Consider the following 13633-nt stretch of genomic DNA (forward strand, 5'->3'; position numbering starts at 1 on the left):
TAATTTTTTATTTCTGTATATTTCAAAGTGATTATCACTGAGAAAACCAGTACAAATAACCAGATGTGTGAATATACATACGTGAAAGGACTTTATCTATAGTTTGTGGCAGAAAGAGTACTAGGATATTATTTTTTTGTTACCTAGTATATTGCATATGTGTAAGATACATAAACATTGACATTTTCTAATCTTATAATCATGAATTAGAACTTGATAAATTTAGGAACTATTTTAATTATGTTAAAATGAAGTGCTTCCTCTATTTAATAAATTAGAATTTGAAAATAATAGGACTTTCCAACCAGAGAAAGTAAATTATCGTATGGTTTCACTTACTTGTGGAGCATAAGGAATAACATGGAGGACATTAGGAGAAGGAAAGGAAAAGTGAATTGGGGTAAATTGGAGGGGGAGATGAACCATGAGAGACTGTGGACTCTGAGAAACAAACTGAGGTTTTGGAGGGAGGAGGGTAGGGTGGTAGGTATTAAGGAGGGCATGAATTACATAGAGCACTGGGTATAGTGGATAAACAATGAATCTTGGAACATTGAAAAAATAAAATAAAATTTAATAAAAGAAAAATTAGGACTTTCTGGTAGATTTTGAAATGATTGTTTGAAATAACATATAAGGAAGAAGCTATCAGTAAATATTGTGGTTAGTACCTTGTGGGTATTGTGTTTGATTACAGAAAATATATTTGCTTTTATTCCTGTTATTATTTAGGTCGCTATGTATTTCAGATCTGGAAGCCTCTAGAACAAGTAATCACAGAAACAGCAAAGAAGATTTCCACTCCTGTGAGTTTAAGATGGCTTTAGTTAGAAGGCTCATTTTGACTTTTGTTTATATGCCATATTTGATAGTAATTCAGAAAATGTCTTGGATTTCCCAACATTTGTAGTTTTCTTCATTTTATCCTTGGACAGTTTGTTTAATTTATTGATTTTTTTAGTTTCTTGGTCACATTATTTTTATTTCTAACCTCATTCCTGTTTTGACATTTAATTACTATATTCCTTTTAGTAATATCACACCAACTTTGAGGTAATTTATTGTTTTTGTTTAATTAATACTAATTTATTCTTGCAGTGATTTTCTGTACTAATCCCTGTGGTAGAAGCTGGGTATAGTTAATGAACAAAACAGATATGGTCCCTCCCCTGATGGAGCTTATTACCCAGGAGTTTATTTCATCCTAAAATTTCAAATGGGTCCCCTTGTACCACCACCTGGTCATCTAAAACACAAAATTAGAAGATTCCAGTTCTGAAATCTGTATGATTTCTACATTCATCTACAGGCATTATTGTTACTCTCTGAGCTGAATATAAGTGAAGAATGAGTGATAGTAGGTGCCTGAAAAGCTACAGTGTAGTGAACTGGTTTGTAACCACTGGACATAATGCAAAGAAAACTCACTGAAGCGTTACAGCGTAAACATTGACTTCTGGGCAATAGAAGTGGATCAACTTGGGATAGATCAACTTGGCTTGCAGCAATCTGAGAATGAATGGCTTGTTTTAGCAAAGTCATTACAGGCTTGTGAGGCTTAGTTAGTCATGAACAATGACCACACTTTGAAAGGATGACATACTGACAAGTAATTAAACTCAGGTTCAGAAGAAGTGCAAGTGATTTTGCAGACCTAGAAATGCATGTCTGTGATTAGAGGGAACATGTTTTTTGGGGGGGGTTCCTTCTGTTTTCCTATTTATATTTTATTTGGCTGCAGTATTAATAGGCATTTAGCATTCATTCAGTAAATATTCATTGAACTCCTACTACATGCCAGACGTTATTGTGGGGAGTGGGCTATGGTCAGGGACCATACAAAGACATTGCCCTTAGGAGCATACATTTTAGTGGACACAGGCAATTTACAAGTAAATAAGTAAAATGCATGATATGTAGAAGTGTTGACTGCTTTTAAGAAAGCAGGGTAAGAGGTTAAAGAATAACAGCAGTGAGGAGTCTATGTTAGATGGATCAGGGAAGACCTTTATGAGAAGATGAGGGACTTGGCCAGATGAGGGACTTGAATCTTTCCAAGCAATGAGAACCCTGCAGAGGTCCTGAGGTGGAAATGAGCTTTGCCGTAAGAATAACTCCAAAGGAGTATGCAAAGATAATAGTGGTAGAATAGGGCCTAGATCATTTAAAGTCCCATAGATTATAGATAAAAACTGAAAATTTTACTTACAATGTAATGGAAGGAAAGCTTTTGGAAGGTTTTAACCATGGAGGCAATGTGATTTGCATTTTAGATTATCACTGCCTGCGGTGGAGTGTAGGCAAGAATGAGCCAGAGTAAAAGCTATCAGTCCAGTTAAGAGGGTATTGAGATAGTGCAGGTAATAGATAATGGTGGCTTGAAATCCAGGAATGGAAATAGTAGCATAGTTCTTTAATGGATTGTTATTTATTTTTTTTCCATATGTTTATAAATAACGAATGGAGAAAATTTCAGAAATTATTTCTCTTCTGTTAAGGTGATCTTCAATAGATATATTTATATAGTAAATAAAAGATTTACAAGTTTTGTAGAACTACATCATTTAACATATAGGAAGAGAGAGCAAGAAAATGAGGAAATTTTCCCTGCTCTGTGAAGGCCCATGGATAAGGTGGAATAATTTAAGAAATTGTCATGGGTATATTGAACTTGGTACCTGCATTTCTTAAGGAGAGAGAAATGATGTATTCTTCTTATCCTTCACCTTTGTGGGCCTGAGGTAAGGAACACTTATATAAATCTGCCCCCCCTCCCTGCCCAACAAAGTACTGTTCCTACAATTTGCAGTGAAAATATTTCGTAGAATATCTTTATCATCATCACTGCCATCATAATTATACCTCTGTGAAGATAAGAGTGTCTTAAACAGTTCTTTAAATATTAATAATTCTAGGGAAACTGAGAAATATATACATACTTTCTCTTGGTAGTAATGATTTCAAATTGTCAAACTTCACAAAACACGGCGTTTACAGTGTTTTGATGTTGTAAGTATGATTCATTATGAAACCAAATAGAGTTGCTAAAAAATGCAAATTCTAATCATGGGCCACTAAATCTCTGTGTCTCAAAAGAAAGCCTTCAAGGTTCAAGTTTCTGTGAAGTTTGCTTTCTCTGTGCTTTAACATCATCTTGTTCTTAAATTTCATCTTTGTTTTTTCATACCTTTTTCCCTCCATTTTTCTGGAATACTGCCTGGAATAATTTTTTTCATATGGGATGCATGGATGGTAAATGTCTTAAGTTCTCTGCTAACAACTTGTTTCTTTTGCTCTCACCATTAATCATCAGCTTTGGAATCTGATGGAGCCAGTATGAGAGGTATAGAAATCTCTGCTCAGGGGGCTCCTGGCTGGCTCAGTCAGTGGAGCTTGCAGCAACTCTCAATCTTGGGTCTTGAGTTTGAGCCCCACATTGGGGGTAGAGATTACTTAAAAAAAAAAAAAGAAAACAAACAAAAAAAAACTCTGCTAAGATTGAATGAACCTCAGTGGCCATGTACATGCTTTCTTAGCCACATTTTCTGGTACACTCAAGGCTCTCAGCCAGAATGTCTGATGTTCTTATTCTTACTCCTTTGAAAGCTGCGTGTTTTAGTTTTCTTTTGTTGTGTTTTATGCTTTTAGGGGTTTTTTGGTGATTTTTGGTTGTTTTTTTTAACTCTGGAAGTTTTGGGGGGTTCTCTTTATTATTGATGTTCTGAAATTTCACAGGTCTTCTTAGTCAGATTAAGTGAAAATTGCCTGTCTTTTATTTTAGAAGATTCTCTTAGACTGTTTTTAAATTTTTCCTTCCATTGTCTCTCTTCTCTGTTCCTGGAGCTCTTATTAGAGACACATTGAACCTCTAAGTATGTCCTTTATGTCTCTGAACATTTTCTATTTTCCATCTTTTTTTTTTTTTAAAGATTTTATTTATTTATTTGACAGAGAGAGATCACAAGTAGGCAGAGAGGCAGGCAGAGAGAGAGAGGAGGAAACAGGCTCCCTGCTGAGCAGAGAGCCCGATGCGGGACTCGATCCCAGGACCCTGAGCCGAAGGCAGCGGCTTAACCCACTGAGCCACCCAGGCGCCCTATTTTCCATCTTCTTATCTTTTTCTTTTGCATTCCACAGTATTTCCACAGCTTATTTTCCAGATCATCATAATGGTTTTTAGCAGTGACCAATCTCTTATTTAGTCCATCTGCTAAATTTTTTATATCAGTACTATTTTAATATCTGAAAATTTTCTTGTTTCTTTTTCATAGCAACTTACACTTTTATGGATATAAGATACTAATTCAAATTTTGACAAATCCTATTCTTGTTGCTGGATTTATCTCTTTCCTCCAAAAGCCAGTTGTTATTTGTTCATCTTTGTTCTGCTTTTCCCCCATGATCCTGGATTTGTTCAAATGTCTGGTAATCCTTGGTTTTCGGTTTATGTTTGTGAGAACTAAGTTGATTAATATAAGTGGGCTTCCCCAGCAGTTTGGTAGACTCACTTCAATAATTTTATTGAATGAGAAGGTTGATAGTGGGCCATGAATAGGTAGATGGGATATATCAATAGCGTGTCTTCCCAAGCAGGGAGCCAAGAGGCAGGCTTGGGACCTCCAGAGAGAGGTTGAGGAGACATTGAGTACTATGTATATCTTATTCATTGGCGTAACTGTGTCCCTCTCTGGCCTTGTGGGTTCTGATATGTGATCTGCTAGTACTCTACTTTGCTTCTCTTGGGACCTACCCCCCACAATGAGATACATCCCAGGACATGCAGTTGTCTTTCTTATCCTATGGGCAAAATGACAGGTGGTAGGCCCGTTAAGCTCTGTGTTACTGAGGTTAGAAATTGTCATTTCTGCTGTTGTAGTTTAATTAATTATCCTGATGTTATTGTATGGTTGATTCTAAAGGTATAGTTTTCTTTTTAATTTCCTGAAAAGGGTTTTTTTCTTTCCTCTGGTGTTTAAGGCTGTAGTGATTTTTCCATATGTGCAAGTCTTACCTGTTTACAGCCTTTCAGTATTTATCTTTAAAGTTTTTTGGTTTGCTACTTGTATCATCTCTTGTTTTCTAGGGCTATAATGGACTTCCTTTTAAAAACATCTCTCTTAAAAACAAAACAAAACAAAATAAAACCCCTCTCTTCTCATTTCAGAGGTACTTTAGAAAGCAAGAGAGTTTTTGTATGCAATCTTCTATTTTGAACCAGTACTTTTTTGCTTGATTTTTAATATGTTAGTATGTTATTAACTCAGCTAATGTTTAACTACCCTGATATTTTTTCCCAAGGGGAAAAAAAACTAGGTCATTCATCTTCTTTTAAGGCTCTTTACTATTTGTGAAAATGTCCTTTTATTTGAATGTAATTTTTTAAAAATTTGACTTCCTTTGTCTTAAGGTTAAGTGAAATTCATGGAAACAGCACAATTAAAATCATACCTTTGTGGCTCTCTAAGTGAAATAGATTATTGTAAATAATAGGAATTTATAGTTTATGGTAAATGTGTTTCTTCTCTTAGGATTATGGAATGATATAGTTCTTTGTTGTCTGGAGAGTTTTTGTATATCTAGCTCTTGGCTGAGTAAATTTTCTAATGAAGATTTTGTTTAACTTGATTCATTTCATATTTCTTTTGATAATATATAGCACTATAGTATTTAATGATAATTTTAGGTGGAAAATGATTTTGAGGTATGTTTATATATATCCTCAGTGAATAGAATAACACAAAATAATAATTTGTAAGGTTCAGGGTGTATTTCAAATAGACAGCAGCATAAAAGTAGTGGAATCATACTGCTTTTGTTCTTAGAAATTCTATTAGAAAGGTATAACAACAACAACAAAAAAGTTCTAATCATCCACTCTATTTGATGGAGTTGTTCTATAGTTGTTCCTTATAGATATGCACATGCTCACTTATTCTTCAGCAGGTCTGTGTTTTAGGGTATGAGCCTTATCCAAATGCTGGATTTTAAGTTCTGGGTCTCCTTTTCCACCTGGGCAAAACTGAAAGTAAACAACTGCACAGATATGATTCCTGCCATTAGGGTTAATGAGCATTGTGACTAGTGGGAGTGACACTTCCTGAAACATCAATTTATCATGTTTATTGTGTTGAAATTTTGAAGCTCCCTAAGCTAAATAAATACTTACAGAAATGTTGGGGAGGAAGATAAACATCTAGGAAAAACTTTAGTCTGCTGAGAGAAAACTTAAAAATCATCTGTTATTTCTCTGTTAAATCTCCTAGTCCTTTATATATTCCCCTCTGTGTGTGTGGAAGTGTATGTGTGTGCATGTGTATAATTTGTCCAGGTTACTATGTGTACTTAAATAATTTGATTCTCTTCCTCCTGTCACAGTTTGGAGAAGGGTATTGTTTTTAGTTTTCTTTCTAGATTACAAATTACTTGAAACTTGAAATAGTATGTCATATTCCTCCCAGCACTGGTACATTGATAGATTAGCATCTCTGCGATGAAGAACTAAACTTGACCTGTCTCATTTGAAATGTTCCTGGCTTTACTAGGTGCTGAAGTGCTTGTTACGTGAATTAATTGCCAGCGAATTCTTACCAAGTAGAAATTTTTCACAAGCTGTTCGAAGACAACAGCTTATATAAATGACCAGATCTGGCTCATTTTTTAAGTTCTACTAATTTCCTTGGTCTTTTATTTAGTTCTCCTTTTTAAAAAATTATATAGGTAGCCTGTGTTCATTTTTGAAAATTTAGAAAGTAAAAATAAACATAAGAAAAAAAATTATTCATGATGTCACCAACCAAAAATAACATTTTAGTGTATATGCTTTCTGATGTTGTTTTATGTAAACATACACTTACTTATTTTTCCTTAGAAAAATAGAGGTTATTGTTTTAAAAACATGTATGCAGTACAATCACTGATGCATTTTTTTCCTTCTAAAAGTTGAGTTCATGCATCCTGTTTCTTTGTTAAGAACTCTTAAAGCATTGTCTGTACTACTGTCTCCCATTCCTTCCGCCCTGTTCTCTCTTAAATCCACCCTAATCAGACTCTCACTCCCACTCCCTGCAGCTCTTGTCAAAGAGTTTGACCTCTTTGATAAATCCAACAGCCAGATGTCAGCTCAGTTCTGATGTAACCTATCAGAAGTGTTTGAAACTGTTTTTCCCTCCCTTACTTTTGGTGTCTGCACTGCTAGGCCTCCTCAGTCTGCTTACTGACTTAGCTCCATTTCTCTGCCTCTCAAACTTGCATTCTCTAGGGCTCAGTCTTTGGACTTTTTTCTCTTCTCTCACTCCATAGGTGATCTCATCCAGTGTCATGCCTTAGCAGCCATTCCACAGGGGGCCCACACTCAGGAAGCTTCAGATAGTTCTGCAGAAGATCTCATAAGAAGCCCTGGATTTAAATGTCAAAACGGCAACCCTCTTGGGTCCCCTCCCTCTCTGGGAGCTTTGTACTACCGCTCAATAAAGTTCCCCTTGCTGCCCACTGCTCTTCGTCTGGTCTACCTCTTCATTCTTTGAAGCAGCGTGACCAAGAACTGCGGGCACTAAAGGAATGGAAATCCTGCAACAGTAGTTCATTAGGAAGTGCTCTTATGATCCACAACTCCAGAAGGGAAGAGAGGGGAGAAAAGCAGAGGGACAATTTAGGCTGCAGTACAGTCATAACAAAGGCCTCAGTCAACCTAATACCAAGCTCTGAAGCTCCTCTGGCTCATTGTGGCTGTCCCAGATTGGGGCAAGGAGCCATGAGACTAAACGAGATCACCTGGTCAGTGAACTATAGATATGAAGTCGAAGGACTGAGCTCTAGAGAACTACAATGTTTATACCCCCATATCAACGAGTCATTACATAGAGACTGCTCTGGAAAAGGGACCTGGACTTGACTTTCTTCAACCAAGGCAATTCCTAAAAAGTCTGACAGCTGACAGCTGTCTGCCTGTGATAGCCCCAGCACCCAAAGTGTTAAGTCCTTCACTTCTAAAGGGGAAGCTGCACAGTGTATAGTGTGTTTAGTACATCATCGTCAATCCTTCTCTTTCTTGTATCCTTTATTTATAATCTACCAAGAAAACGTTGGGGTTGCTTTCAGTATACATCTAGAATCAGATCACTTTTAAACTAGCTCTGCTCTTACCATGTTCGCGCAAACCACTATCATCTTTTGACTAGATTATTGTTGTGTCCTCTTGGCTGGTCTCCTGCTTGCCTCTTGCACCTTTCTTTCTATTTCCCACATAACGTTTAGAGTAATCCTTTCAAAATATAGCCAGATGACATTACTCAGTGCTCTGAGAATAAACTCCTAAATTATTTCTGTTGCTTACAGCCTTGCTCCACCATATCTGGCCCAGTTGCCTCTCTGATTCTGCTGTCTTTCTTGCTCATGCCTTTCCAGCTACCTTTCAGTGACCTTGCAGTCCTTTGCTGGTCTCCCTTGGCCTGTCTGTCTACTCTCCTGATGTCCACCCCACTTGGTCAGTTCCTTTTTTTCCTTCTTTATCAGCCAGTCCAGGAGGTGAAAAAGATGTGTGTCCTATCAACAGTAGTGACTTAGCAAGGTTATCCAAAGAGAAAATTGCTGCAGAGCTTAGGAAAAGTTCAAGGCTTTTGCTTCTACTGATTTATTTTAATTCTGTTATATCTTAGTGTAGAAAAATTAATGTATTTTAAAGTGAAAAAATTGTTAATTTTTTTAAGTTCATTTTGGTCATAGTTTCTTGTAAAGGCTCATTGTTGAGTTCTCCTCCCTCCACAGATTCAAGTTGACTTCTGGTAAAATGCATTACTCTTACTGCAGCTATGATGGGATGAGGTCATGCCACCTCATACATGGAGCTAATTATTTCACGCTCTTTCTTTCCTGTACAGAGCCTTTCATCCTACTATAAAGGAGGATTTGAACAGAAAATGAGTAGGCGAGAAGCTAGTCTTATTTTGGGTATAAGGTAGGTGTGCTGCGTAAGTATTATTTTGTTCTGTGGCCAAGCTTGTTTTGAAAAAAATGAGAAAACATTACAGTAAAGTTATCCTTATATTTTAAGTTATGAATAAGAGGCAGAGGAGAAAATACAAAAATTTTACATTTTAAAACCTCAAATCTAAAAATACATCCGCTAAAAATATCAGGCATGATGTAATATGTCTTTATTTATTTATTTATTTTTAAAGTATTTTTTATTTTTTATTTTATTTGACAGAGAGATTACAAGTTAGCAGAGAGGCAGGTGTGGAAGGGGTGGTGGAAAACAGGCTCCTCCCGGAGCAGAGAGCCTGACGCAGGGCTCGATCCCAGGATCCCGAGACCATGACCTGAGCCTAAGGCAGAGGCTCAACTCACTGAGCCACCCAGGAGCCCCATGATATGTCTTTATTAACAAGGAACTCTGAATACTAATTTCACAGCAATTAACAAAATATCCCTTATTGTGACACTGAATTTTTTTTTGGATTTTTTGTTTCATAATTTGATATCTATCATTTTTCTGTTATAATATGGGATCTGTCTCACAATTCTTTTTCCATAATTTGACATATAGTATATTTTATTATAATTGTTTCACCTTAGTAATCTGTTTATTGTGTGACTTTGGACAGTGTAGGAGAAAGTTAATGTTGTGTGAATGCTCTGTGATATTTTCTTAACTTTTAGTGTTAAGTGATGTCCCTGCTATAGATTTGCCAGTTGCTAATATTCATTTGTTTACCTTATGATCCTTTAGAACTCACTTAAATTTTTGTGGGGTTGGTTACAGTATGTCATCTAACAGCAGATCTTCTGATAATTTAATCAAACAAGCAAAATAGGTCATAAAGCCCTATGTTGAGATAGTCTTTTAAATCTCTTGTAGATCAGCATTTTTTTTTTTTAAAGATTTTATTTATTTATTTGACAGAGAGAAATCACAAGTAGCCGGAGAGGCAGGCGGAGAGAGAGAGAGGGAAGCAGGCTCCCTGCTAAGCAGAGAGCCCGATGCGGGACTCGATCCCAGGACCCTGAGATCATGACCTGAGCCGAAGGCAGCGGCTTAACGCACTGAGCCACCCAGGCGCCCCAAGATCAGCATGTTTTTAAGACCAAAACATTTAATTATTTCTTTTGACTTAGCAAGAAAGCCAAAGGGGTGGAAAGTAACGGAAACAGCTCTTTCAGCTTGGTGCTTTATTAAATAAGAGATGAATTATCTCACTGGGAATAGGTTTTAGGTAGGGGAAACCAAATTTGGAAGTTGGCTATATTGCTGATTATTATTTGCTTTACTATTATTCAGGATAGCATTTTTATTTTTCCTGAACTTTTATTGGACCCCCATACCATTCCATTCATAGTCTTGAAATGTGAATATGAAACTTACTTTAAAACTGAACATAAAGGTTTTTGAGAATATTAGTTAATATCATCCAAGCCAGTTCTGTTGAAACAGATAATTAGGACTTAAGATTTATGGTTATAAAGGTTTATCCTGTTGAACAAGAAGCTGTAGAATATTTTACAAGGATAATTTTCTGATTAAGATTAAGAGTATAGGGGCACCTGGGTGGCTCAGTGGGTTAAGCCTCTGCCTTCAGCTCAGGTCATGATCCCAGGGTCCTGGGATCAAGCCCCACATCGGGCTCTCTGCTCTGCAGGGAGCCTGCTTCCTCCTCTCTCTCTGCCTGCCTCTCTGCCTGCCTCTCTGCCTACTTGTGATCTCTGTCAGATAAATAAAGAAAAAAATCTTAAAAAAAAAAAAAGATTAAGAGTATATACTCTAATAACAGGTGAGTATGAGTATGAATACTGGTTTTACCATTTACTAGCTATGTGACCTCAATGTCATTATTTGTAAAATAGAGATAATATCAGTTTCTATTGCCTAGAATTGTTGTGAGGATTAGTACATATATAATACATGCATTCTTTGAAAGATTTTATTTATTTATTTGACAGAGAGAGAAAGAGAGAGAGAGTAGGAACACAAGCAGGGGGAATGGGAGAGGGATAGCAGGCCCCCTGCCAAGCAGAGAGCCTGATGTGGGGCTCAATCCCAGGACCCCAGGATCATGACCTGAGCCGAAGGCAGACACTTAATGACTAAACCACCCAGGTGTCCCAGTACATAACATTCTTAATATAAACATGGCACTTAGTAACTACTCAACAAATACCAACTGAACCAAACAGATCCTTCTCCTGGTTCTGTCACTGAAGCACCGCATTGTATGAGCCTCGTCAAGTTATTTTTAGCTCTTCTGCCCTTCAGTTTCTTCAGTTTTTTTTTTTTTAAAGATTATTTATTTATTTGACAGAGAGAGATCACAAGTAGAGAGACAGGCAGAGAGAGAGGAGGAAGCAGGCTCCCTGCTGAGCAGAGAGCCCCATGCAGGACTCGATCCCAGGACCCTGAGATCATGACCTGAGCCGAAGGCAGCGGCTTAACCCACTGAGCCACCCAGGCACCCCAGTTTCTTCAGTTTTGATAGAATTAATACGATTTAGCCTTGCTGAAATAACATAAAATGATAGGAGGATACCTTTTTATAAAAGTACCTACCAAACAACAGGTGCGAAATATATGTTGGTTCCTCTTTCTTCCTATCAATATCACCAATGCAGAAGCTAAATATTTACCCTTACTTAACACATTAAATAGAAAGGTAAGCCTTATTTGCTTTCTTCTAGCCCTTTCAATCAGGTAGTATTGTATTTTGAGAAAATTCTTTCAAATATGAATACATTGCCTGGCTCCATTCTCTTGCATTTCTTACTTCCTCTAATCTATCTAGTTCAGTGGTTCACAGACTTCATAGTACATAAAGCTTTATGGACTTTCATGTACAAAACCTCGTGTACTGTTCTTTATAAGCAATGTAAGTGATTATCAAGGATAATCTATCAGGTGTAATTATCAAGGATAATATTCAAATGTTGTCCCATATGCTAAATTAAAGTTTAACATCCAGAATAAGATACAACCTACCATGTAAACCGCCCCCCACCAAAACACACAGAATGCAGATTTGGATTTTACTGGACTTACAACTTAATTATGTAGTCCACTTTAAGAAATGTTTTTTAAAGCTCCTCTTTTTCTACTTTAACATTTTCTGTAATACAGTAATGCCTTTGAGTGTTAGTATTTACTAATATAGAGCCATTATTCTTTGAAGGAGTTTGCCTTTTTAATAGCCATTTTCTTTTGGAGGGTGCATAAAATGCATTAAGCCCTATTGTGTATTCAATACTAGATACTACCTTTTTTTAAGATTTTATTTGACAGAGAGAGAGACAGCAAGAGAGGGAACACAAGAAGGGGAGTGGGACAGCCTTCCCGCTGAGCAGGGAGCCCGATGTGGGGTTCGATCCCACATAGTTTCTGCTCTTTAGTTTAGTGTCTACCTAAGGAGACATATCAAATGTCTACAGAACAACTAGAAAACATAACTAATAAAGGAAAGCAATACTACAGAGCACCACAAAAGAGAATGATAAATGTATATTTACTACAAGAAACTAAAGATACTAGAATTTAAAAAAATAATGTATTTTTCATTTCTTAGTGGGCAGTAAAACAATAAAGTCTTCATAGCCCTGGTGTAGTGTTTAGTGACTTCTTTTTCAAACTTAGTAGTCTTTAAAATCAGACAGTGTCTTGATTGGTTTTCTGGGAAGTATCTGCAAACCAAAAAAGTAAGTTTGAAATGGTCCCCCAGAGGACTTTCATAAATAGCCAAAAGGAACAAACACCCTACTAGTCCTTACAGAAAAAGGCTTTTTTTATTATTTTTTTTGAACTAACTAAACTTTTTTATTATTAAAAAATGTTTTTTAATTTTAAATTTTTCCTTTCATTTTATTGAGATATAATTTATGTATAACATTGTGTATATTTATTTTTAAAGATTTTATTTATTTATTTGACAGACAGAGATCACAAGTAGGCAGAGAGGCAGGCAGAGAAAGAGAAGGAAGCAGGCTCCCTGCTGAGCAGAGAGCCCGATGCGGGGCTCGATCCCGGGACCCTGGGATCATGACCCAAGCAGAAGGCAGAGGCTTTAACCCATTGAGCCACCCAGATGCCTCTAACGTTTTATATTTAAGATGAATTACATAGTGATTTGATATATGTATAATATGTATAGATTACAAAATGATTACTACAAAAACTTTGGTTAACATCCTTCACCTCACAGTGTTACAGATTTGTTTTTTCTTATGATGAGAACTTTTAAGATCTACTCTTTCAGCAACTCTCAAACATGAAGTACAGCATTGTTAACTGTAGTCACTATGCTGTGCATTCCATCCCCAGGACTCACTCATAACCATAAGTTGGACCTTTTGACTACCTTCACCTATTTCCCCTGCCGTCCTACTCTTGCCTCTGGCAACCCCCAGTCTGTTCTCTGTTTCTGTGTTTTGCTTTTTCAGATTTCCCATGTATATGAGATCATACAGCATTTGTCTTTCTCTCTCTCCCTGACTTATTTCACTTAGCATAATGCTCTCAAGGCCTGTTCATGTTGTCAGCAGATAGCAAGATTTTCTTCTTTTTTAGTTGATGGACACAGATTGTTTCCGTGTCTTGGGTATTGTAAATAATGCTGCAGGGATCATGAGGGTGCAGATATCTCTTGGAGACAGTGAT

The 13633-nt window shown here is 36.7% G+C and overlaps 1 protein-coding gene across 1 annotated transcript in view; it reads left to right on the top strand.

Moving 5' to 3' along the window:
• The window catches only part of DNAJC15 (DnaJ heat shock protein family (Hsp40) member C15), a 72743-nt gene that overhangs the window by 29763 nt on the left and 29347 nt on the right, over nucleotides 1–13633 (top strand). Inside the window, exons 3-4 of the mRNA XM_004759260.3 lie at nucleotides 733–806; nucleotides 8877–8953. Of these exons, the coding sequence (XP_004759317.1) occupies nucleotides 733–806; nucleotides 8877–8953 (151 nt within the window). The remainder of the gene's footprint in view (nucleotides 1–732; nucleotides 807–8876; nucleotides 8954–13633) is intronic.

This window comes from Mustela putorius, unplaced genomic scaffold (genome assembly GCF_011764305.1).
Source record: "Mustela putorius furo isolate JIRA1106 unplaced genomic scaffold, ASM1176430v1.1 tig00000179_pilon_pilon_pilon, whole genome shotgun sequence".
Lineage (NCBI taxonomy): Eukaryota > Metazoa > Chordata > Mammalia > Carnivora > Mustelidae > Mustela > Mustela putorius.